The 25,518-nt window shown below is 41.9% G+C and overlaps 1 protein-coding gene across 2 annotated transcripts in view; it reads left to right on the forward strand.

Annotated features, from left to right (window-relative positions):
- Positions 1-25,518, forward strand: part of GPR156 (G protein-coupled receptor 156) — a 112,860-nt gene that overhangs the window by 81,789 nt on the left and 5,553 nt on the right. Inside the window, exons 5-8 of one of the 2 annotated variants that reach the window (XM_006864145.1) lie at positions 5,774-5,899; positions 6,962-7,057; positions 10,762-10,998; positions 19,090-19,248. In XM_006864145.1, coding sequence (XP_006864207.1) covers positions 5,774-5,899; positions 6,962-7,057; positions 10,762-10,998; positions 19,090-19,248 — 618 coding nt within the window. The remainder of the gene's footprint in view (positions 1-5,773; positions 5,900-6,961; positions 7,058-10,761; positions 10,999-19,089; positions 19,249-25,518) is intronic. The other variant, XM_006864146.1, reaches the window with a different exon arrangement.

The raw sequence follows: 25,518 nt of genomic DNA on the forward strand, positions 1-25,518 counted from the left end.
TATGGCTCAGGATAAGATTTTAGAACAGTATGTATTTTACCATTGTTAGGTAAAGTGTTCTATTAATATTGAGATTGACTGTGTTGTTTGACTTTTCCATACCCAGGCTATTTTTTTCTCTACTTATTCTATTTATTATTAAGAGAAAGGTATTGAAATTTCTAAGGAATCCTGGTAGTTCACATATTGAGCACTTAACAACTAACTAAAAGCATTGCAGTTCAAACCCACTCAGTGGCTTCATGGGAGAAAGTGATGGTGATTTGCTCCCATAAAGATCGTTGTTGTTATTACAGGCCGTCGAGTCGGTTCCGACCCATAGCAACCCTGTATAGGGTTACTGAGGAGCAGCTGGTGAGCTTGAACTGCCAACCTTGTAGTTCAAACGGCTTTGCAGTCTGGCGCATTAACCCACAATGCCATACCAGGACTCCCATAAAAATTACAACCACAAAAACACTATAGGACACTTCTACTCTGTCACGTAGGGTTGGTATGAATCAGAAATCAACTTTGTGGTACCTAACAACAACAACATTGATTTTTTCTGATTATAATTAACATTTGACATTTTCTTGCCTTTCGGTCCATTTTGTTTAATGAAGCTCTGGTATTAGATTGTTGTTAGATGCTGTTGAGTTGGTAACCAACTCATAGCGACCTTATGTACAATAGAACGAAACACTGTCTGATCCGGTCCCAATCTCAGAATTGTTGCTATGCTTGACCCCATTGCTGCTGCCTCTGTGTCAGCCCATCTCTTTGAGGGGGGGTCTTCCTCTTTTTCGCTGATCTTCCACTTTACCAAGCATGATGTCCTTCTCCAGGGATTGGTCCCATCTGATATATGTCTGAAATATGAAAGATTGCATCTGCCCATCCTAGCTTCTAAGGAATACTCTGACTGTTCTTCTTCCAAAACAGATTTGTTTGTCTTCAGGCAGTCCGTGGTACTTTTAATAGTCTCTTCCAAGACCATAACACAGGAGTCCTGGTGTGGCATTGTAGGCTAATGTGATGGATGACAAAGTCAGTTTGAACTGCAAGGTCGGCGGTTCAAACTCACCAACTGCTTTTCTAAAACCTTATACAGGGTCACTGTGGGTTGGAACTCACTCAACAACACTTAACAACAACAACAACCATAACACAAAGGTATCAATTTTTCTGTGGTTTTCTTTATTCATTGTCCAACTTTCACATGCATGTGAAACTATTGAGAATACCGTGGTTTGGATCAGGTGCACCTCTAACTGACATCCTCAAACTGACACCTTTGCTCTTGAACACTTTGAAGAGGTCTTTTTTAGCAGATCTGCCTAATGTAATACATTGTTTGATTTCTTGACTGCTGCTTCCATGAGTGCTGATGGTTGATCTGAGCAAAATTAAGTCTTTGGCAACTTCAATCTTACAGCCATTTACCCTGATGTTGCTTATTGGTCCAATGGTGAGAATTTTTTTTCCCCTTTACGTTGTGGTGCAATCCATACTGAAGGCTGTGGTCTTTGATCTTTATCAGTAAGTATTTTAAGTCCACTTCACTTTCAGTAAGTAAAGTTGTGCCATCTGCATATCACAGGTTTTTAATGAGTCTTCCTCCAATCCTTATGCTATGTTCTTCTTCAAAATAATCCAGCTTCTCAGGTTTATTTGCTCAGCATACAGATGAATAAGTATGATGAAAGAATAAAACCCTGACACACAGCTTTCCTAATTTTAAACAATTGAGTGTCTCCTTGTTCTGTCCAAACAACTGCCTGTTGGTCTATGTACAGGTTCCGCATGAGGACAATTAAGTGTTCTGGAATACTCATTCTCCAAAATGCTGTCCATATCTTTTCATAATCCATACAATTGAAAGTCTTTGCATGTCAATAAAGCACAGGTAAGCATCTTTCTTGTATTCTCTGCTTTAAGCCAAGGTCCACCTTACGTCAGCGATGATATCCCTCATTCCACGTCCCTGTCTGAATCCAGCCTGAACCTCTGACAGCTCCTTGTCAATGTACTCCTACAGCCATTTTAAAATTATCTTTAGCAAAAATTTAATTGCATGTGATATTAATGATATTGTCTGATGATTTCTGCACAAACAGATTCTGCACTTTATCGGGTCACTTCTCTTTGGAATGAACACAAATATGGATCTCTTCCAATAAATTGGTCTTCCAAATTTCTTGGCATAGATGAGTGAGTGCCTCCAGTGCTGCATCAGTTTGTTGAAAGATTTTTATTTATATTCGATCAATTCCTGGAGTCTTGTTCTTTGCCAGTACCTTCAGTGCACTTTGGACTTCTTCCTTCAGTAACTTTGGCTCTTGATCACATGCTACTCTTGAAATGGTTGAACACTGACCATTTCTTTTGGTTACAGTGACTTCATATATTCCTTCCCTTTTCCTTTGATGCTTTCTTCACCATTCAGTATTTTACCCAGGTTGTTGTTAAATTGTTACATGCCGTCTAGTTGGTTCTGACTTAGTGACCCTGTATCGAGTTTCTATACAGAAACAGTGGAAGTCTGAACCACCAACCTTATGGTTCAAACTAACCTTGCAGTCCAGTGTTTTGCCCCACAGCACCATACCAGGACTCCATAGAATGCTTCAATATTTCCAGTTGAATTTTTTCTTCAGTTCTTTCTGTTTGAGAAATACTGAGTGTATTCTTCGCTTTTGGTTTTCTAACTCTAGGTCTTTGCACAGTCAGTATTAGGTACATCTAGGTACATAAAGGAAGATCGTAGAAGAATTGCCACATTTGAGTTATGGTGTTGGAGAAGAATATTAAAAGTACCATGGACTGTCAAAAGAACAAACAGATCTGTGTTGGAAGAAGTACAGCCAGAATAGTATAGCCAGAATGCTCCTTGGAAGCCAAGATTCCAGACTTCATCTCCCATACTTCGGACATGTTATCAGGAGGGACCAGTCACTGGAGAAGGATATCACATTTGGTAAATTGGAGGGTCGGAGAAAAAGAGGACCCTAACGGTCCTGGATTGGATTGGCACCATGGCGGTAGGAGTGGGCTCAGATGTAGCAACAATTGTGAAGTTGGCCCAGGACTGGGCAGTGTTTCGTTCTGTTGTGCATAGGGCCACTATGAGTCAGTATGACTCAATGGCACCTAACAACAATTAACACAGTTCCATAGACATTTAGAATTGTTCTGTCCTCCTGAAGAATTGACACATTTATTATTGGGAAATTATCTTCCTTATTCCTAGTAATATTTTTGTTCCAATATATACTTGGTTTATATTAATATATCCTTGTCTGCCTTCCTTTAGTGTGTTAGTTGTTTGTGCTTCTCAAGGAATTTGTCCCTTTCATCTAAGTTGTCAAATATATTGTCCGCAATATTCCTTCATAATATTTTCTTGCAGTCTTTTTGTGTTTAGTATTAGTGTGGCATCTCTGTTACTTTTACTGTATTTGTGTCTACATTTAAAATATGTTCCCTATAAGCAGCATATAGTTGAGCCTTGCTTTGTTATCCAGTCTCACATTATCTTCCTTTTAATGGGAGGATTCAAACCATTCATTTATTGTGATTATTAATAGCTTAAAACTATGATTTTTTTCTTTGTTCCTTTTCCCTTCTTTTTCTCAGGTTTTATAAGTCAAATATTCATTATGATTTTAAGTCTTTTCTTGGCTTATTAGCTATAACTCCTTGATACTTTAATCATTGCTTTTGGATTATCCTATATCTTCAACTTACACAATCTACCTTCAAGTAATATTGTACCACTTCATGTATATTATAAGTACATTCTATCTTCTTCCTTCCTAATTCCTTGCTATCGTTGGCATTATTTTACTTTTGCATAAATAAAATAATCACTTTATTAAAATGATTTTATTTTTACATGTGTTATGACACCCAATATGATTTTATTTTTTAAATGATCAATTACTTTGTAAAACATTGCATAATAAACATCAATTGTATATTTTCCATAGTTTCCATTTCCAATGTTTTTCATCTTTGTGTATAGCTCCATATTTACATCATTTCCTCTTTTTTTCAAACTGAGAAAAAGCAATTTTATTAACACACATACATTCACAGGACTTTAAACAGATGTAGTGTCAAGAAAAAAAAAAATCCAAAAAGACAAAGGTAATGTGCACTTTCCTGGAAGCTGCCTGTCTCAGGCTGGTGGATGGACTGGCCAATAGGGCTGCCCAGGGAAACAATGCACAGTCGATGAGGTGCACCCACACTGGTAACGATAAGTACTAACAAGCACAGAGCATGCAAGCTGCTCACTGACCCAGTCACTTGCACTCAACTCTTGCCTCCTTAGAGGTAAACCAGGACAATCCTCCCCTAATTCTTCAACTCAGTCACTTGTTAATGGGTTACCTCTTCATTTTTTTTTTTTTTTTAAATGTAAAAATTACTGTTGGCTTAGAAACTTCACACTTTATTACTGGCCAGCCCCCACCAACTATACTTGTTTTGATAGAAATACAAATGCAAATGCTCCAACAGAGCCTGGATGACAACATACCATACATACACTTTTATATCTGGGGAGATTGTGTGAAGTCAAAAGCAAGTTACTTGCACTTTAAAACATACATCATTTCCTCTTGTCTCAAATACCTCCTTTAACATTCTATGAGTTTTCTAGTAATAAATTTTTCAGCTTATGTACGTCTGATTGTCTTTATTCCTAGCAATATTTTTTATTTTGCCTTTGATTTTTTTTTTTAAGTATTTTTAGTAGATATAGAATTCTTAGGGGTCTTCCATTCTTTCTTTCCTTTCTTTCTTCTTTCCTTCCTTCCTTCAGCACTTTGAAGTTGTTCCTCCACTCTCTTCTCACTAAACTTTGTATCTGATGAGAAATCTAGTGTTTTCTTTCCTTATCTTTTCTTACCTATATGTGTTATTGCTGTTGTTGTGTGCCGTCAAGTCTGTTCCAACTCATAGCAACCCTGTATAGGGTTTCCGAGGAGTTGCTATTGGGTTTAAACCGCCAACCTTGTTGTTAACAATTAAGTGCTTATCCTACAGCACCACACCGGGATACATCTTTTGTTCTCTTCCTACTTTTAAGATTTACTCTTTATTACAGGTTAAGCAACTGGTTTCTCTTTTATCTCACAAAGGATATGACTGATCTAACTGGTGTGGTTCCTTCTTTTCACTGGTTGTGAAAAGCTCAGATCCACATTTCTGTCCCATTTCATGAATGTTGCTTACCTTCCTCTTCAGGGATTTTATCATAATTCTTCTCATTTTCTCTTTTCCCTAATAATTTTTCAATTTCTCCTATTCTGTTACAGCAATTATATATGTATGTTTGTGTGTATTTGTTAATTTTATTTTTGTAATTACAAAAGCAATACATTGCCATACTTACTAAGTCAAATAATTTACAGATGTGTAAAAATATACTAGTTATTCCTCCTTCCCTGTTACCATTCTCACTTCCACCCTCTGAGACAACGGTTGTTAACAGTTTGCTGTTAAACTTTCACATCTCTCTGAGTGTTCATATAAATATATCTAGAAATAATTTTTAGGACATGGTAGAATATAAAAATGGAAATTTTTAATGCAAACAATGATGGTATCGACACAGAAGATCATTATAAATGTTTGGTGTCTGCTTTCATCTTTGCTAGCTGGAGATGATGCTCATGGGGAGAACTGACCATGGAGCTTGGAGCTCAGAGGATGTGGGACACTCTGACCTCTGGGTTATATAACCAGTGAACAAGGGAAAGTTCTGACCTTGACTCTTTTGCAGATTATTAAAGACCTGCAACTGTTGGGATTGGTGACAGCATTGGTGATTGCTGATGTGATCCTGCTTGTGACATGGGTGCTGAGTGATCCCATCCAGTGCCTTCAGATCCTCAGTGTCAGTATGACGGTAAGGGGTTCAAGCTCTTGAGAATCTTGCTCCAAAATTAGACTGGTGGTCTCTGGGGACACACAGGGGTCATTCTCCCAGCAGCATTCCCTGTGCAGTCACCCACACAAGACAAATAACTCAAAGAAGGAGAATCGAGAGCTGCAAATGTCTGATCCCTTGACTGCTCCTCCTGTGTCAGGCCTTTTCATGAACGTCCCTCTGCTTCCATATTATCAGTAATGAGAACTTTCAGCTGTGGGATATTGTCCTCACCTAACTGTTTAGAGGAGTCCTGGTGTGGTGCTGTGGGTTAATGCACTGGACTGCAAAGTCATTTGAAGTGCAAGGTTGGCGATTAAAGCTCACCAACCACTCCTCAGAAACCCTATACAGGGTCACTATGGGTCAGAACTGACTCAATGGCACTTAACAACAACAACAAAAACAATTGTTAAGAAGTGGCATTTTGAGGTGGTCTTTAGAAACAATCAACCCTAGCTCAAATCCCAGCTCTACCAATTACTTGATATGTAACCAGGGGAAAGTTACTTAACTTCTAAGTTTCTGTTTTCTCATAAGTAAAATGGAGATAATATTACTACCTATTTCATAAGGTTGTGGCAAAGATAAAGTGAAACAATGCAGGTAAAGGGCATAACTGTACGCGGTACATTGTATTCAGTTAATAGGAAATATTTTATGTCTCCAGCAAAGAGCCGAGGAATAGATTTAAAGTTTATGATTTCAACTGTTTATAAATATCAGGTTCATGGTGTGAAATAATTTGTAATTTTGATGAAGCACTAGTTTTAATCAACGTAGGAGCAAAGGACAGAGCTGAAAGGTAAATATCCACATGCAAGCCCAACGTTACTACTTTTTCCTCCAACTCATATATAATCACTCTCATGAAGGGGTCAGCTAATTTTTTGACATACGAAATGTATACATCACCTAATTTCTGCATATCAGGGGAAAACTATATGCCCTAGTGTTCTCGAACCTGAATGTTTACAAAGATTTACTGTGTGTTTGTGGTAATTGTGGGTGCCCTCACTCCTGATTCTGTGTCCCCTCTAGGTGACAGGAAGAGATGTGACCTGCTCTCTGACCAAAACACACTTCTGTTCTTCCCTCTACTCTGATGTCTGGATTGCTCTCTTTTGGGGATGCAAGGTGGGTAACCCCTCTGCTTGGGATACAGTCTATATTGGTCACCAACCAAATGAGTCTAAAGAGAGAATTGCAGGAATTAGTGAAGTCTTTTCTAGTAAGAATCTTGAACTCAAAAGAAGCCTCTATTGGTGCATAAATCCCAAAGCCATGACTTTTATTATTTCTCTACTTTTTATTTGTTTGGGGGCCATTTTTCTAACTCTTTGAACTTTCTCACTCAGTATTCCACCAAATCATTTAGAATTCACTCACTGCTTCTTCCATTCGTTGGTCCGGATTTTAAATTGATTTGGTAACACCAATTATTCCCCCAACAGCCTGGCCAAGGCTACATTCCACGTAGCTTCCTTTGTACTTTCCAATGCCCTTTTTACCTGTGCTGTGTCTTTCTTCAAAATTCAAGTGAAGACATCCTCCTACCTTTCACTCATCTGATTTTCTTGCTCTGGTTAGAAGCAGGGCTTACCACGAGGATGGGTCATAACATGGAGATGCTCAAAGTGTCTCCCTTACCAGTCTGACAGTCTTCTCTCCTAACTGCACTAAATACCTCATCATCAAATTCATTGTCTCTTTTAGATAACTAAATAGGGGTATTCTTTCTGCAGGTTACCTATACAGGGCACTAACGGAGGTCCTCTGGCACCTTCCACCAGAAAGATTTTCCATAAGCTGGTTTTGAGCTTGGAGGAACAGAGAATCTGGCTCTGAGGGGATACAGAACAGGTCAGTCTCAGTGAGCAAAGCAAACCCTGGGTGGTAGAGACTGCCTGTTGACTACTTGGGGAGAGGTCTTAATTGGCTAACTGCTAGCAGAGACAATGGAGTTACTGTAAATGTTGTGGTTGGTTGTCATCGCGAGGCAGTTCAGAATCATGGCAATCCCAGGTGTGCAGACTCGAATTGCTCTACAGGGTTTTTACGACTGTGACCTTTCAGAAACAGATCACTAGTCTGACTTTCGTGGTGCCTCTCGGTGAGTTTGAGCCACCAACTTTTCAGTCCAGCACTTAACCACTTGCACCACTTAGGAGCTCCTTGTAAATATATGTGACCTTTAAAGGTAAACTGTACCCACTTTACTACTAAGAGTTAGATGTATTTGTATCTCAGGAACAGGCCTAGAAGTGGGAAGGGCTAGCGCAGGGAAATGTTGTTTTTAAACCATGTGTATATATTACCTTGGTAGAAATCTCTTTTTTAAAAGAAGACAGTAATCAGTTCTCGGTCTTTAATTTCTTACTAATGGTTAAGAAAATGGTCTTCAGAATCTGACAGAACTGGTTCCAATTTGAGTTCTGTCTCAGCTCCTTCTAGCTAATCCTAAACCTCATTGAACCTCCTATATTCCCTTATATGTAAAATGGAGGTACTGATAACATCCAATCAGAATTGGTCTGAGTATTGAAAGCATTTTTAACCACTCCTGGTCCCTAGCAGTAACTCAGAAATGTCAGATATTATCAACCTTCTGCTGCCTCCCTGGTCAGCTTTGAAAAATACATTCCTCTGCTCTTAGAAGAACTGTTCCACCCCATCACGGAAACCCACCACTTCCCCCCAGCAATTCACTTCACAACTCCAATTAACTGATTTTCTCCATTGCTTTGTATATAATCACCTTTCCTCTTCCTTTTACAACTTTATACTTTCTGTAGAACAAAAGCAGAGCAGGCTCCCTAGTTAGTGTGGAGCTCCTGAGAGCAACCCCGTCTTCACATTAACCTGCAGGACCCTCTCCTGAGGCTGTCAGATACTCTACTATCCCATACTTCACAGCCGTGAAGGTGAATGATATATGTCAAACTGTCGGATGTGACTCATATATGAGTCATGGATGTACAGAGGTTTTATTCATACCTGTTTCCCGTTGGCAATAATTGTAATGGAATTAAGGCATTTTAATACAATCCAGTCTGAATAGTTCAAAATCGTAGACTTAATTTCATTATTAAATTACTAATTAATCCAGTTTTGCCAAATGATGATGTCAGTTACCCAAAAGTGTCATCTCCTGATTTTTGTCTTCAAGTTATTGAAAATCTCAGGAGGAGATGTTTGCTCTTCAGGCCCCATTTGGGATTCTGGGCTTTCAGGGTATTGTAAGCCATCTCTGCTATGCTGACCTCTTGCTCGTAGGCACAGTCAGTTGTCCTAAATAACACTAATCATCTTTGGGGCCATCCCTGCGGGTAGAGTTAGTCAGGATGTATGACTTCAGGGCTGTTGTTAGGTGTCCTACTATACCTGACCTTACTTTCACTATTAGTTCACCCCACAGTCCCTGCCATCCCCCACCCCACCCCACCCAACCATGGCATCTTCACATTCTGTCTTATAAACGTGGACTTTTATGTGCTTCTATCTCCTACCAGAGAAGGTACCTTGAAAGGTGAAGAAACCATGACTTAGCCCTCCTTGTAGCCCTTCTTCCTGCCATACACCCAGCATGGTACTTTGCCCATAGTCAATGGGTGAATGTATATTGAATTCACCTATTACTGGCTTCAATCTTTGATTTCTGATTAAATGCATCTCCTTCTAGGAGAGGCAGTACTTGAAGGTGCTACGAGTCATATTCACCATAGTGCAAATGAGAAATCTGAGAGCAGATTTATTTTTATAGGAAAGAGGGAAAAATAGGACCCTGGGTTTTCAGAACAGAAACAAAGAATGTCACAAAGAGGGTGCAGCCTTTGTGGCTGTGCCTACCCAAGAATATTAGCTAAGTTCCATCTGACCTTTGTTCTCCTCTTTCTCCACCCTTCACCTCCCACGAACACCTGCTGCCATAGAATCACTACAAGCCTATGGAGATCTTCTGTGTGAGTTAGAAAAAAAACATCCAGGCAGTTCTGCAAGTGCAGCCTTTGGGTAAATTAGAGGAAGGAACGCCTTCCTCTAGGTGCTGCCATGCTACACAGCCTAGCTTGACAAGCAGACCACAAGCTGATTTGGGCTTCCACATGCTCCTGAGCATCATGTAATGTAAAACCACACAATGAAGACAGAAGCCCTAGCCACCAGCAGTGTGATGTGCTCACTGCACTCCTATTGCCCACAGTCCTTCCTGTAGGGCTAGGGCCTACCTATAGGCCCCTGTCCTGTGCCTCCTCCCAGGCTGGTGACTGATTTGGTTACCCCTGATAAACTACTTATCAGTGACGGAGAGAAATTACCATTTAAGGAGGTCTAGTAGCCTAGTGGTTCGAATTGGGCTGCTAACCTCAAGGTCAGCAGTTCGAAACTACCAGCTGTTCCATGGGAAAAAGATGAGGATTTCTGCTCCTGTCATTTACAACCTCAGAAACCCTGTACAGGGTCACTATGAGTCGGAACCAACTCCACGGCATACCACCATCACCACCATATATAAGGACTCCTGATGTGGCGCTGTAGGATCAGTACAGAACTGCGAACCACAAGGTCAGCAGTTCAAATCCACCAGCTGATCCTCAGAGACCCTATACAGGGTTACTATAAGTTGGAACGAACTCGACAGCACTTAACAACAGTCAGGTATAAGGGCTGTCCTAAGGGTTTTCTTTTATGCTAGCTTAGTAAATCTTTTAAAGTAAACCATTGAAGGTAGGTATTATGATCCCCGTTTCTCAGATGAGTAAATTGGCTCCAGTCCTATTATTTCTTTGACCCGAGTCTGTTTCTCCACGTCCCTGAACCTCTGGTTCTGCTCTTCCCTCCAGGGTCTGCTCTTGCTGTACGGCACCTACCTGGCTGGCCTGACTGACCACGTCAGCTCTCCTCCTGTGAACCAGTCCTTAACCATCATGGTAGGGGTCAACCTCGTGGTGCTGGCAGCTGGACTTCTTTTCGTAGTCACCAGATATCTGCACTCCTGGCCCAACCTGGTCTTTGGACTCACATCTGGAGGCATCTTTGTTTGCACAACCACAATCAACTGCTTCGTCTTCATTCCCCAGGTATGCTTTCGAGTGGATAGTGCAGGGCCAGTCCTCCTCGGCACTGCAGACACTTCTCTGGGTATGCTCATGTCTCAGGTTGCTTCCTCCTGGTTCCTGTCAGTGCCAGTTATTGGACAGTCGGAAGAAAGGCAGGTGTTCCTAGTGAGCTGGCTCCCCCTCTGTTCTTCTGCCCTTGCTGTCCTGGTCAGCAGGGAGGGTGGGTCAGAGTGGACCAAGCAGTGGCAGAAGCCCCTGTGTCCACCCCTGACTCCCCCAGCACCTGCTTCTTGGTGACCACTTCACAGACCTGTCACCCGCCTTCATGTCTGCTTCACTCATCTCTTTTCTCCTGCCTTCATCCTGATGATCTCATTTTGTCCCTAGTCTGGGAGTAAGGAATTTTGCTTTCTTCCTGTTTGGGATTTTAGATTCACAGGGGAAAATCCATTCAGAACATGATACAATGGAAAGTGTTTTTCCTAATAAGTAAATAAATCCTTTTCGTTTCCTTTTATTGGAGGGGAATACAAAACATCCCTCTTTGTCTTTTTACATTCACCAGAAACAAACAAACAAACCACTGCTTTCCAGTTGATTCCGACTCATGCAACCTAACTGGTAAGAATAGAACTGCCCCACAGGGTTTCCACCACTGCAGATCTTTATCGAGACTCCTGGTGTGGCACTGTAGGATCAGCACTAGACTGGGAACCATAGGTCAGCAGTTCAAACCCACCAGCTGTTCCTCGGAAAACCTGTACGGAGTCACTATGAATCAGAACTGACTCCACAGTACTTAACAACAAGTCTTTACTGATGCAGACTGCCACATCTGTCTTCCACGGAGGGTCTGGTAGGTTTGAACCATCAACCTTTTGGTTAGCAGCTGAGTGCTTTAACCACTGAGTCACAAGGATTCCTTTTATACAATAATAAAAACTAAATAAATAAGACTGTGCTTTATAATTAGTGGATTAATGAAAAAATAATAAAGAAGGAAAGAAGATAGAAGCTGAAGTAACCAGACAGAGAAGAATGAGAGTCAGAGGAGAAGGAAAAGGACTCCCTAGGCTCTGAGGGGAAAGAATGTTAAGTTGTACACGTTATGTCCTAGGGTGCCCCTGAGTCAGTCACATACATCTAAGTTAATGAATTAGGCATTCAACACTTTTCCTCTTACTTCCTATTTCTTTTCCTCCACCCCGCAAGGCTGCCCCTTATCCCACTAGTCCCCCAACACTCCCATCCTGAATCCTACTTCTACTGCCAGTTGACTATGAACTACTTCTTCTAGAAGTAGGTGATTATTAAAGCATTGTCTGATGAGGGTTATAGCATATTCATAAAAGGAAACATGCACTTTGGGACATGATGGTGTAATATGGGCATAGGCCCTTTACTCTTCTTACTTTTACAGATCTTCATTAAGCTTCTCAAATAAGCAAATAGGAAAAAAATCAATATTTCTTATGTGCTAGAAACTAATTTTCTCTGAATTTTAATGTTACGAGAACTGGATTTGTATGGAATGTAGTAGAAAAGGGCTCTGAAAGCAAGGCTTGTTTCTCCCTGGAGATGAGGAAAAGAAGTGGAGAAAGGGACCCTTTGGAAAGACCACCCCTTAGGCCCTGTGGCCAACACTGTTGATTGGCAACGTATCTACACGTTCCCAACTCCTTTCTTCTTTGCGCACCTCCATTATATAAGCTGAAAGAACTAAAACTTCAATTTACCAGTTTCTTTTATACCCATTGTTGTTATTGTTATTGTTAAGTGCCATTAAGTTGGTTCCAATTCATAGCCACCCTGTAAAGGGTTTCCAAGGAGTGCCTGGTGAGTTTCAACCACCGACATTGTAGGTCAAACCAATCTTTTGGTCCAGTGCCTTATCCTGCAGCTCCACACCAGGACTCCCTCTTATGCCTATGAGTGCCCATATGACACAGCTTTGTCCACTTTGTCCTCCCAGAAGGGAAGCCTCAAAGAAAGAATTTTCTTTCCTGAAAATGGGATAGGTATGACTGGCATCACTCCTTCTAACTTGTTCCTGCCTTGAATGTATGTGCTGTCTGGAACTGTGGCAACTAACTTGTGACCCTGTGGGAAAGGATAAAGGGACATATCTACTGGGAAAGCCTATATACAGTAAGATTGTAAATTCCTAGGAAAGGACCTATGAAGAGATTCTGCAGTTCACAAGAAGAAGACCATGCATTTCTGAAGATTTAAAGAAGCTGACTCCTTCTAAAGTAGAAGTTTTCAGAAGATCTGAGTTGTCTTGTCAACAGGATTCAAAGGACATCGCATCTTGTCAATTAAAGCAAACCATTATGAAACGGGCATGATTTTAGATAATGAAATATTGAATAAGGATGAAAATATTAAATTTACAGTTCTGGTAGAAGCATTACATAGGCTACTGGACATTACAAGATATTGAATTTGTGAGTTAATTGAGGAAATAAAAACAAAGAGACGGATAAAAAAAGAGACACTAGATAAGAAAATACAGAGAACAGATCAGGGGATACAATTTAGAATGAATAGGAGAATAAGAGTAATTTGGGTCAGAAGTAATTATCTAGGAAATATTTGGGGTAAGCCTTCCTGTCTAAAGACTTGACCTGAAAATTGAGTAAATCAACAAGCTCCTTGACAGCCCTGCTTATATTTTCTCTCCAAGGAGCTCTGGTGGCATGTGGTTATGAGTCAGGCTGCTAATCTCACAGTCAGCAGTTCAAAGCTACCAGCCATTCCACAGGAGAAAGAATAAGGCTTTCTGCTGCCATGAAGACTTACAGCCTCCAAAACCCTATACAGGGTTGCTGTGAGTCGGAACCGACTCCACGGTGCATAGCCACCACTGCCACCATATCCTCTCTCTGGTCTAACCTCTTCCCATTTCCCCTCTTGGATCTGAAGTCTTACCCACAGCACTGCTACTCCCACCAGTGTTTGGATCCTCAGCACTTAGGACGGTTGTGGAATCTAAGTACACTCCCATCTCCACAGGCATAAAAATGCAGTACAAAGTACAACTTGAAATCCAGGTTGAAATTAAGCAACAAGCACTTTATTTGTGGAAACAGAATCATTATGGAGGACCTGAGAGCACTGGGCAGGTGGACAGTGTTTATCTTTGTCTTCTTTGTCCCTCTGCTACTCACCCCTTTTTTACTCACTCTCTTGGACCACCATGCTTTCTCTCTGATTCTGTTTTCTTGCTCGTGTTGTTTCTCCTCTTGCATTTACCATGAAGTGAAACTAAAAATGTATTTGTTTTATTGTATTTTAGCTTTAGGGATTCATTTTTTTATACTCCTTTTTCAAAATATGAATTAACTGAAGCTTGCCAGGTGTTTTTATTAGTGTGGCCCTGAATTTATTTTTCCCCTGTGGCTCAGTAGCCTTTGATAGAAATAAAGATCTTCCCTGTGTATTCCTACACTGTGTACTCCCAGGTAGAAGACAGCTGAGCAAATTTAGAAGAGTGGATGAGGAAAGCTATTTGGACAGCAGCGAGATGGGGGCCCCTCTTGCCATGGAGTTTGAGAAGGCATGGTCACAGATACCTCAAGGGAAGCTAGGTGGCACTAGAAAGCCAAGTGAAATCAATGATGCTACTAAAGAGGGCTCCTGGTGTAGTGCTGTGGGATCAGCACTGGACTGGGAACCACAAGGTCAGCAGTTCAAACCCACCAGCCACTTGTCAGAAACCCTGTACAGGGTTGCTATGAGTCAGAACTGACTCAACAGCATTTAACAAGAACACTAAAGAGGCAAGTAGACCCATTTCACACAGGCGCTCAGAAAATGCCTGTTTTGTTTCCAGCACCAGCATAATCATCAGCAATCAGCCCACTTGTACATCTGTGACCCTAAGGATGCCCTGGTGTGACACCCCCCTCTCCCGCCCCCCAACACACACCTTTCCTCATCTCCCTCACACCTCAGCACCCTCTCCGAAGCAGGCTAATTCTGAAATAAGACATTGCTCTCGCTCCTAAACCCCAAAGTGTTTTATCTGCTCCTCCATTAAGGTAAACAAACCCCACTGCCATCATGCCTATTTTGACTCATATGCAAACTTAGAGGACAGAATAGAACTGCCCCATAGGTTTCTGGGGCTGTAGTATCTACAGAGGCAGACGGCTTCATCTTTCTCCTGTGGAGTAGCTAGTGGACTCAAACTGTCAGCTTTTCAGTTAACAACCCAATAGTTAACCCACTGCACCACCTTGCTGCTGTAGGATAATGTGCTGGACCACAAGGTCAGTTTCAGCTGCAAGATCAAACCCACCAGCCACTCCTCAGAAACCCTATACATGGTGATTATGAGTCAGAACTGACTCAAAGGCACTTAACAACAACAAGATCTTTTTTACTGTGACTTGTAGTTACCTGTATACATCACCCTACTAAACAGTGAGCTTTTTAAAAGAAAGGTTCCTGCATTTGTTCATGTGTTCACACACCCAGTTATTAACGTACGGAAACATGTAGTTAAACATATGGGCCACTTCTAGGTCTAGTCGGACAGCCATGGAAGGAATTGTAGCACAGGTGTTAATTGAGGGAAATTACAGGATTCTAAGGGGTGACACAACCTGCCTGGAGAACTCAGTGACTCTCAGAAAGTGGGGTGTTTAGTCTCAGTCTCAGAGGAGTACAGAGGGCTGGTGGCATTTCAGATGGGGGAGCATCATGAACAGAGGCATAAAAAGGTGAGAGCAGGATATGTTTGGAGCACCACAAGTCTTTGCTGTTTTTTTAAGTACAAATTGGAACAGGAGTGTGGTAGTGAATGAGAGAAGCTCATGGGGGAAGATTTTGAGGGCCCTGGTGTCCCCAGTTAAAGACTTGAGATTTACCCCACTCCATCTGTTTCCTATGGCTACCCTAACAAATGATCACAAACTTAGTGGCCTAAAACAACATAAACATATTAGCCGTATTTCTGAGACTCAGAAATCTAAAATTCATCTCATTGGTCTATAATCAAGGTGTCAGCTGGTCTGTGTTGCTTTCTGGAAGCTCTATGGTAAATTTGGCATATTTGCCTTTTCCAGCTTCTAAGGGCCACCTACAATTTTTGGTTCACGGCCTCTTTCTTCGTGTTCAGAGTCAGCTGTGTGACATCTTCTCTCTGTCTCTATCCATCCTCACATCTTCTCCCTTCTGATGCTGAACCTCCCGTCTCCCTCTTACAAGAACCCCTGGTAGATTTTATTGGATCTACCAGAATAATCTCCCTACTTCATGATTCTTCATTTACTCACAAGCTACAAAGTCCCTTTTACCATGTAAGGTAGCATGTTCACAGGTTTCAGAGATTGTTGTTATTAAGTGCTGTCGAGTCGGTTCCGACCCATAGCGACCCTGTACAGGGTTTCCGAGGCTGTAAATCTTTACAGGAGCAGAAAGCCTCATCTTTCTCCCATGGAGTGGCTGGTAGTTTCGATCTGGTGACCTTAAGGTTCACAGCCTGATTCACAGTAACCACTACGCTTCACAGAGCTCCTTCCAGAGACTAGGAATTAAAAAATCATTAGTGGCAATTATTTATGCTACCACACCTACATAGTCCATAGGCTAAGAAAGCAAGAATGTGTCTGTCATTTTGGAGAGCTATGAATAAGTCCTCAAATCCTAAGCTGTGAAGAACCCTGAGGAGTCAAGTTTTAAGGATCAGCATCTCCACCAATGGGAAGTTAAGGGAGGGCTTAGCCAGTGGGCACTTTGGCTTCACCTGGCCAGTGTAGGGAGAGACCAAAAGCCCTGGAGGTGTCTTTCTAACTATATTGATCAGGTTTCTCTACAACTCTGCAGAGACCTTAGACTGGAGATGCTGAGAGAGGGAAAGGAAAAGCTATACCAGTGAAGAGGGAGCCCAATGATACTGCCAATACCACTGGGGTTAGTGCTACAAGAATAACACTAGACAGTCTGCAACATCTACCCAGTATCATAGGGAGCCTGTGGTTTTGGACTCTAATAATTCCAATGTACTTTGGAAAAAGTACAGTCAGAAGACTCCATGGAAGCTAAGATGTCCAGACTTTGTCTCTCATACTTCGGACATGTTGTCAGGAGGAACCAGTCCCTGGAGAAGGATATCATGTTTGGTAAAGTGGAGGGTCAGAGAAGAAGAGGAAGACCCCCAATGAGATGGATTGGAACAGTGGTGGCAGCAGAGGTGGGCTCAAATGTAACAACAATTGTGAGGTTGGACCAGGACCATATAGTGTTTCGTTCTGTTGTGTATAGGGTCACTATAAGTTGGTACCAACTCAGTGGCACTTATCAACATCAATTCCTGGGTGAATTACTAACCACATCCTTTGATAGGAGGGAGCCTTAGAGATGGAAACCTGACCCAGCACAGGTCACACAGACTTCTGATACCATAAAGAACTCATGTAGAGCCAACAGAGGATCTGCGAAAACATAGGTGAGAATGTGGTTTTAAATTGATGGTGCAATTCAGAATCCTGTTTGATATTTACCAGATTTCAGTTACTCTCAGTATTATTGTTGTTAAGTGCTGTCGAGTTGGTTCTGACCCATAGTGACCCTTCACAGGGTTTCTGAGGAGCAGTTGGTGAGTTTGAACCACCGACCTTGCAGTTCAAATCGACTTTGCAGTCTAGCACATTGACCCACCAGGACTCCAAACTCAGTAGTCAGAGTTTAATAAATGCTTGATGAGTGAGCAAAGAAGACCCAGGTTAACTGAGAGGCCATTGTGGAGACTGCCACATCATTTCTTGATGTGAAAGATTCCCTATTGTGGATTGAATTCTATCCCAAAAAAAGTATGTGTTATGAATCCTAACCTTATACATTCCCATTTGGGAATAGGGCTTTCTTTGTTATGTTAATGTGATCATATCAGTGTAGGGTGTGTCTTTAGTCAATCCCTTTGAAATCTAAGAGGAGGAGATCAGGCACCAAACAAGCACTTGGAAGAAAGATAGATGCCACATGGAGATCTCCAAGGAATGCCAAGAAGAATACCAGGGAAGCAGAGACAAGGGTTTCCCCCCACAGTGGACAGAGAAAGCCTTCCTCTAGAGCTGGTGCCCTGAATTTGAACTTTTAGCTTCTTAAACTGTGAGAAAATAAATTTCTGTTCATTAAAGTCACCCACTTGGATTATTGGCACCAGTATGAAACTAAGACAGTCCCCAGAACATATCATGGAGAAACTTATTTTTGGAGATTCTTGGGGTGGATACTGTGGCCTACCTTGTCATTCACATCACCATCATTCACCGGGTAGCGGTAGTATCCAAAAGTCTCAGGCGCATAACTCCTATTTGTGAAAGTTCTATGCCAACTCCATCCTTGTTATATTAAACCAGCCCATGCCTTCACAGATTGTTCCTCAAGACCACTTCCTCCTGAAAACCTTTCTCTAGGATCCTGCAATTAGTATCATCACTTGTCTAAGGGCTTGCTGAGGTGACAGAGCACCCTGAGGTTCTGCCGCTAACTAGCTGTAGGAGCTTGGACAAGTCGCATCTTTCCTCTTAAGTCTTTCCTCATCTGTCAAAAAGAGATGGCCAGATCTCGAATCTAACATTATGTCATTCTTATTGACATTTGTGGCTTCCTATCTGTCGGAGCCTTGAGTATTGATTACTCACCATTACTTAACACCATTACTCAACTCCATTACTCAACAAATGAGAAGTAATTAAGAACAGCTGCATGCAACTAGAAACAGTTTCATTTGGAACACACTGTGTTTAGATTGCTCAACTCTGGAATGCCACCTAAACTCTCGCTTTAGACTATGGCTCTGGAAGTGTACTTCAACCCTGGTTTTCTTTGACTGGTTCAGCAATGGGAAGGTAAATGGGTCAACCTAAGATTGTATTTTATCTTCTTCCTTTGGCGCTTCATAAAGTTATCTAACCTTAGCATCCCCCCTACCTTCTGGCATTTTTGTCTTCAAGCTTTCCTGAGTGAGGTATCATTTTGAGGAGAAAACATTCTGAGCATATGTGTATCTATGACACTGTCATGGTGTTTATGAGAAAGAGTAAAAAAATGTGTTTTGGGGTGTGTAATTAAATAAATAACATGTGTTCTTTTATTTAACAGCTGAAGCAATGGAAGGCATTTGAAGAGGAAAATCAAACAATCCGACGCATGGCCAAATATTTCAGTACTCCCTGCAAAAGCTTTCATACCCAGTGTGGTGACGAACAGAATTACCACCCCAGAGGAGACAAAAACTCCATGGAAAGGCTCCTTACAGAAGTAAGCTAACTCCTGCCTGGCAGATTTTCGTGCAGGAAGTCCAGCCGTCTGCCTCCTCATGTGTCAGTGGCCCTTGATGCTCACATTGACTCTTCCTTCTCTTCTCATTCCCCCATTCCCTAGGGTTTTCTTAGCAGCAAGCAAAAGCCCAGCAGTTCCCAGTGATCCTCCCATTGCGGAGCACCACCCACTTCATTCATTCCTTGAGCAGGTGTATGTGGAGTCATTTCTGGGTGCTAGCCATTGTACTAAGTGCTGAGGAACAAAGCCCTGATGAAACTTACAATCTAGTGGAGAAAACAGATATGAATCAAATAAACATATAGTTATAAATTATGAAAAAATCAGGGTGATAAGACACAGTCTAATGGATGATAAAGGCAGGGAAGTCTAAGCTTTACAGTAGTCAGGAAGACTTTCTGAGCTGAGAGCTGAAATTCAAGTGTAAATCTGACAGGCAGAGAGTATGGGTAAAATTGTTCTGAGCAGAGGGAACAGTATTTTAATGGGCCTGAGTGTAAGTGGATATTAGCTCCTTCTGTGTGATACATTTTTTCTTTATATACAGAGTTGTTGTAAAGTGTCATCAAGGGGTTCCAACCCATAGCGACCCCCTATAGCTGAGGAACAGCTGATGGGTTTGAACTGCCAACCTTTGATTCGCAGTCCATACCAGGAGTACTTATATGCAGTAGTACCCTTATTTGCAATATCTATGGACTTTCTGTCCAGACTGTCTTCCCCCGGTACTAGCTCAAGATATTGGAGTCCTGGTGTGGCACTGTAGGATAACCGTAGGGTTAGTGTAGAGAGTTCGGCAGTTCAAACCTACCAGTTGCTCCTCAGAAACCCTATGTGGGGTCGCTATGAGCCAGAACCAACTTGATGGTTAACAACAACAACTCAAGATATTAGTTATCTTCTCAGAAAGTAAGAAAATGCCCACAGATTTGGAGGGAGACTGAACAAGGGCCTCTGCTGTTACTGCAGTGCCAAGAGGGACTATGCAGACCCCAGCTCTTTTTTTCTTTTTTCTGTTCTTGAGCCAGAGTTGGTACCTTTCCCAGACTTAGGCTTATGGTATGAGCTCAAGAAAGCACATAGAGCATTTAAGGGCTGCATTTTTCTCAGAAAGAAAGCACAGCACCCAAGGGAATTAGTATTTTGACACAAACTAAATGACGTTCTTTTTTTCTTTTTCGGTACAAACCGTACATGAGTAGGTGCTATTGAGAAATCATGCTCTTTGTAATGGGACTGACACCTGTATATGAACAGTCCCTGTGTGAGAGGGTGGTGTACTATAGTCCTTAGAAATACAACAGACCTACTCAGATTGAAGGGATTAAAGCCTCCCCAAGCACCCACTGTCTGTTCCCCACTAGTCTTCCACAACATAACCTGAGTCTGGACCTCCTGTATCAAAATACTATATCTCCACTTATTACTTTTTTTTTTTTTTATATACAGTTCTGTGATAGGGATTACATACAACCATTCTCACCCTGCTTTCCTGTGGATTGTGCCACAGGCAGTATTGTTACAACACATTTTTGGTTTCTTTCTTTCTTTTTTTTTTTTTTTTTTTTTTTTTTTAGCACTCAGGACATTATTTCTAAGTCAGATTTATTCCCACCTGGCAAGGGAGTTAGGGTTGCCTTTGATACTCTGTGAAGTCTTAAAAGAAGCTTTATTTTTTTAAGTAAAACCAAAGGCCAGAAACTTGGCTAGAAGAACCAGGCTAGTTTTCATTCATTCACAATCAGCTGGTGTTGAAACAGCCAAGTGAACTGACTCTTTAGCTTTATGGTAATTTGTGACGCGCTTTTTGTACTTCTGCCACGCTAGCCTGTTTCCCACGCAGTGACTAACTCTGCTTTCTCCAAAAAGATGCCTTCAGTCCACAGGGGAAGAGTCCTAATAGGATACAGATGCAGAGGCAGTGAAACACTGGCCTCCTCACCACATCCTACACCTGGAACATCTTTCCCAAAACAGGCCTGACCAGCAGTTGCAGGGCCCTGTGGCAGGCCTAGAGAGGTCCCCTCAGGAAGCACAAATAGACTCTAGTATCTGCATCCAAACTCAGCTTTACTGGTTAGATGCACAGCTGGTTTAGTATGTGCACACACCCTGACTCCAACTTGTCAGTGTACGGTTCTGCTTTCTGCAGCCACCTCAGCCACCCTAACACCTTCTTTGTACTTTCCAATGATCTGGGCAGTCCATCTTCTCATTCTTGCTTTCTTGACTCTATGTCCAGGAGTCTCCCAGAGGCTGAGGTGGCAACAGCCTCAATGGCTGACTGCCCAGGCTGTGTGAAGGCCAACAGACAGAAGCTTCCAGAGCTGGAAGAGACTCCCTTCTGCAGCAGAAGAAACTCAGTATTACGTGTATTCTTTAGATCATAGAAACAGGACAGTGATTCCATACCTCCCAATGGCCTGTACTGTATGAAACACACCTCTGGATGTTTTGCTTCCCCAGATGTGCAAAAGTAATAATTAATCAGCTCACTAAAGTACAGCTACATGGCAGGTCAGATTTTGGTCTCACGATAGCGCTGCCTGAAACCATTTCGCGCATTAGTACGTAGCCAGGTGCAAACAATAATCTCACTTGCTTTTCTGAAAGAAAGGATGTTTACTGGAGAGAAAAGTATTCTTCTCAACTCAGTGTTGTTATTCTTTCCTTATGCTGAAAGAGGTTTGAGGACAAGGAACAAAATAAGCACACTCTGCTGTCACCACCTAGGGTAGTTGTTACAAGCTGGTGGTATCTTCCTTAATCCAGGAAGGAGTAGAGGTCGACTGAGCCAGTATGAGAATGTGCAGGATGAGCTTCAGCAGGGGCAGGGCTGGTGGAGAAGAGAGTTGGGGTCCCTCAAGTGCAGACATCACCTTCACCTGTAAAAGATCCTCAAAGAGGGATCTGACACAACCTAGCTATCACAAAGAGCTTGGATATATTCTGTTTATTCACTCTGCACCAAGTGAGTCCTTGAGTCATCTGCAACTACCCAGCAACACCCAGACCTCACCACTCTGCAGGTGGGGAGCAGGGAGAGCAGGCAGGCAGGTGCTCTGCTGAAATTCCCTTCTGCCTTACTCACCCGTTACTCACTCTTCCTGATGATAAAGAAGTCACCCAAAACAGGGATGGAATTGGCAATATCAGTCATCCGAAAAGTCACTTCCCTGCTTATGAATAAGGAGCAAGTTCTGCCTTTGGAATTAGATTATTGGACTGCCAAAAGATGATTGGACTAAGATTATTCCTTAAACTCCTGCAGCCTTAAAGGATTATTCCTGGGCAACTCTGCCCTGCAAACTGGGAGGGGGAAAAAAACAAACACGTTCTGTCCATCAAAGACTTGTATCAGGTATCAGAGCAAAAACAAAAGCTTGTGTTTATAGGGCTTAATGAATACATAGTCTTTTTCCTCAGCTTCTAAACAGGGTGACGACAAAGAGGCAGCATTTTGGTATTTGGACAAATACTTCTTAGAAAATAATGCTTTTGTTATTAACTTCCCTAAAACCTAAATCCTATGACATCTATCCCTGGGAAAATCTCATCCCTATCCCCACTGCCTTTGACTATCAGAAATATCAAAAGGTGGCGATAATATTTGAGCTATGAAATCAGCGACTGTACTATGGAAAGATGTTCAGACTACAGTCCTACCCTGTACACCCACTGCCGATACTCCTACTCCTACTTGATGCCCCCTGATCTTGCAGTTAGAACAGTCACACCCCTACAGCTCTCACCTGCCAGTCATCCCAGACACAACCTGTCTGTCAACTAACATCCACCCAGCAGGTGGCAATAACAGAGTTATGGCAGCCTCATTCATCTGGCCTCCATTCTAGATCTATTGATTGACACTAGCAGGAGTTCAATCCAACAGTAGTTTTATCCTTTTTTTTTTTTAGAGCTTCTCTAGTAATTCTGATGTACACTCTTCTTTAGAAGTTATCTGTCTGCAATTGCTACATGGATCCATTGGCTTCACAGACCCAAAGGTCAGGCCTTTGTTGTTGTTAAGTGCTGTCAAGTCTGTTCCAACTCACAGCAACCCTATGTAGGGTTTCCAAGGAGCAGATGGTGAGCTTGAACCACTGACCTTGCAGTTCAAATCAACCTTGCAGTCCAGCACATTAGCCCACAGCACCACACAAGGTCAGGTCCATTGTTGTTGTTAGGTGTCATCGAGTCGGTACCTACTCATAGCGACCCTATGCACAACAGAACGAAACACTGCCCGGTCCTTGGCCAACCTCACAATTGTTGCCACTCTTGAGCCCGTTGATGCTGCCACTTTGCCAATCCATCTTGCTGGGGGTCTTACTCTTTTTCTCTGACCCCCAACTTTACCAAGCATGATGTCCTTCTCTAGGGACTGGTCCCTCCTGATAATATGTCTGAAATATAGGTGACAAACTCTTGCCATCTTGGCTCCTATGGAGCATTCTGGCTGTACCTCTTCCAAATTTGGCCATTTCAGCTCACTAATGCCTAAGATATCGATGTTTATGTGTTCCATTTCTTTTTTTACAATTTCCAATTTTCCTAGACTCATACTTCATGCATTCCATATTCCAATTATTAATGGATGTTTACAGCTGTTTCTCTTCATTTTGAGTGCCCCATCAGCAAATGAAGGTCCTGTGGGCTTTACTCCATTCACATCATCACAGTCAGCTCTACTTTGAAGAGGCAGCTCTTCCCCAGTCGCATTTTGAGTGCCTTCCAACCTGAGGGGCTCATTTTCCGGCACTATATCTGACAGGATTTCACTGCTATTCATAAGGTTTTCAGTGACTAAATATTCGGAAGTAGTACATATATCCTTCTTCCTCGTATGTTGCTGTGATTCTGGAAGCTATGTCATGGGCATTTTTAAATACCAGTAGGCCATGGTGGACATGTTTCAGATGAGCTTTGAGACGAAGACAGACAAAAGATAAACTAAGTCAGGCCAAGGGAGGTTGTAGTCACAACTTGAGATTCTTGTAGATCCTTCTGGCTTCAGCCTTGTCTCTTTGGTTCAGGAATGCCAGTTTTCTCCCTCTTCTACCTGTTTACAGTTTTTAGATGCTGTTGAGTCGGTTCTAACTCATAGCAACCCTGTGCACAACAGAACCCTGTACACTGCCCAGTCCTGTGCAATTCTAACAATAGTAGTTACGCTTGAGCCCATTGCTGCTGCCACTGTGCCAATCCATCTCCTTAGGGGCCTTCCTCGTTTTCCACTGACCCTCCACTTTACCAAGCATGATGTCCTTCTCTAGTGACTATTCCCTTCTGATAATGTCTGAAATATGGGAGATAAACTCACACCATCTTGGCTCCTATGGAGCACTCTGGCTGTACTTCTTCCAACACAGATTTGTTTGTTTTTCTGGCAGACCATGGTACTTTAAGTATTCTTCTCCAACACCATAATTCAAATGCATCAATTCTGTGGTCTTCTTTATTCATTTTATGACTTTCAATTGCATATGAGGCCATTGGAAATTCCATGACTTGGGTCAGGCACACCTTAGTCTTCAAACTGACAGCTTTGCTGTTGAACACTTTAAAGAGATCATGTGCAGATTTGCCAAATGCAATAAGTCATTTGATTCCTTGACTGTTGCTTCCGTGAATTGACTGTTGCTTCCGTTGTCAAAATGTAGTCTTTGACAACTTCACTCTTTTCTGTATTTACCTTGATGTTATTTATTGGTGCAATGGTGAGAATTTTTGTTTTCTTTACAGTGAGGTGCAACCTATACTGAAGACTGTGGTCTTTGACCTGTATCAATAAGTATTTTAAGCCCTCTTTGCTTTCAGCAAGCAAGGTGGTATCATCTGCATATCACAGGTTATTTATGAGTGTTCCTCCAATCCTGATGCCATGTTCTTCTTCATATAATCCAGCTTCTCAGATTATTTGCTCAGTATACAGATTGAATTAGTATGATGAAAGAATACAATCCTGGCACACACCTTTCCTGGTCTTAAACTATTCAGTGTCCCCTTGTTCTGTTTGAATGACTGCCTCATGGTCTATGTATAAGATCATCATGAGCACAATTAAGTATTCCGGAATATCTGTTCTTCACGATGTTATTCATAGCTTCTCATTATCCTCACACTCTAAAGGCTCTGTATAGTCAATAAAGCACAGGTACACATCTTTCTGACCTTCTTTGCTTCCAACCAAGATCAATCTAACATCAGCAGTGAAATTCCTGATTCCACGTCCTCATCTGAATCCGG

This window comes from Chrysochloris asiatica, unplaced genomic scaffold, assembly GCF_000296735.1.
Source record: "Chrysochloris asiatica unplaced genomic scaffold, ChrAsi1.0 scaffold00061, whole genome shotgun sequence".
NCBI classification, from domain to species: domain Eukaryota; kingdom Metazoa; phylum Chordata; class Mammalia; order Afrosoricida; family Chrysochloridae; genus Chrysochloris; species Chrysochloris asiatica.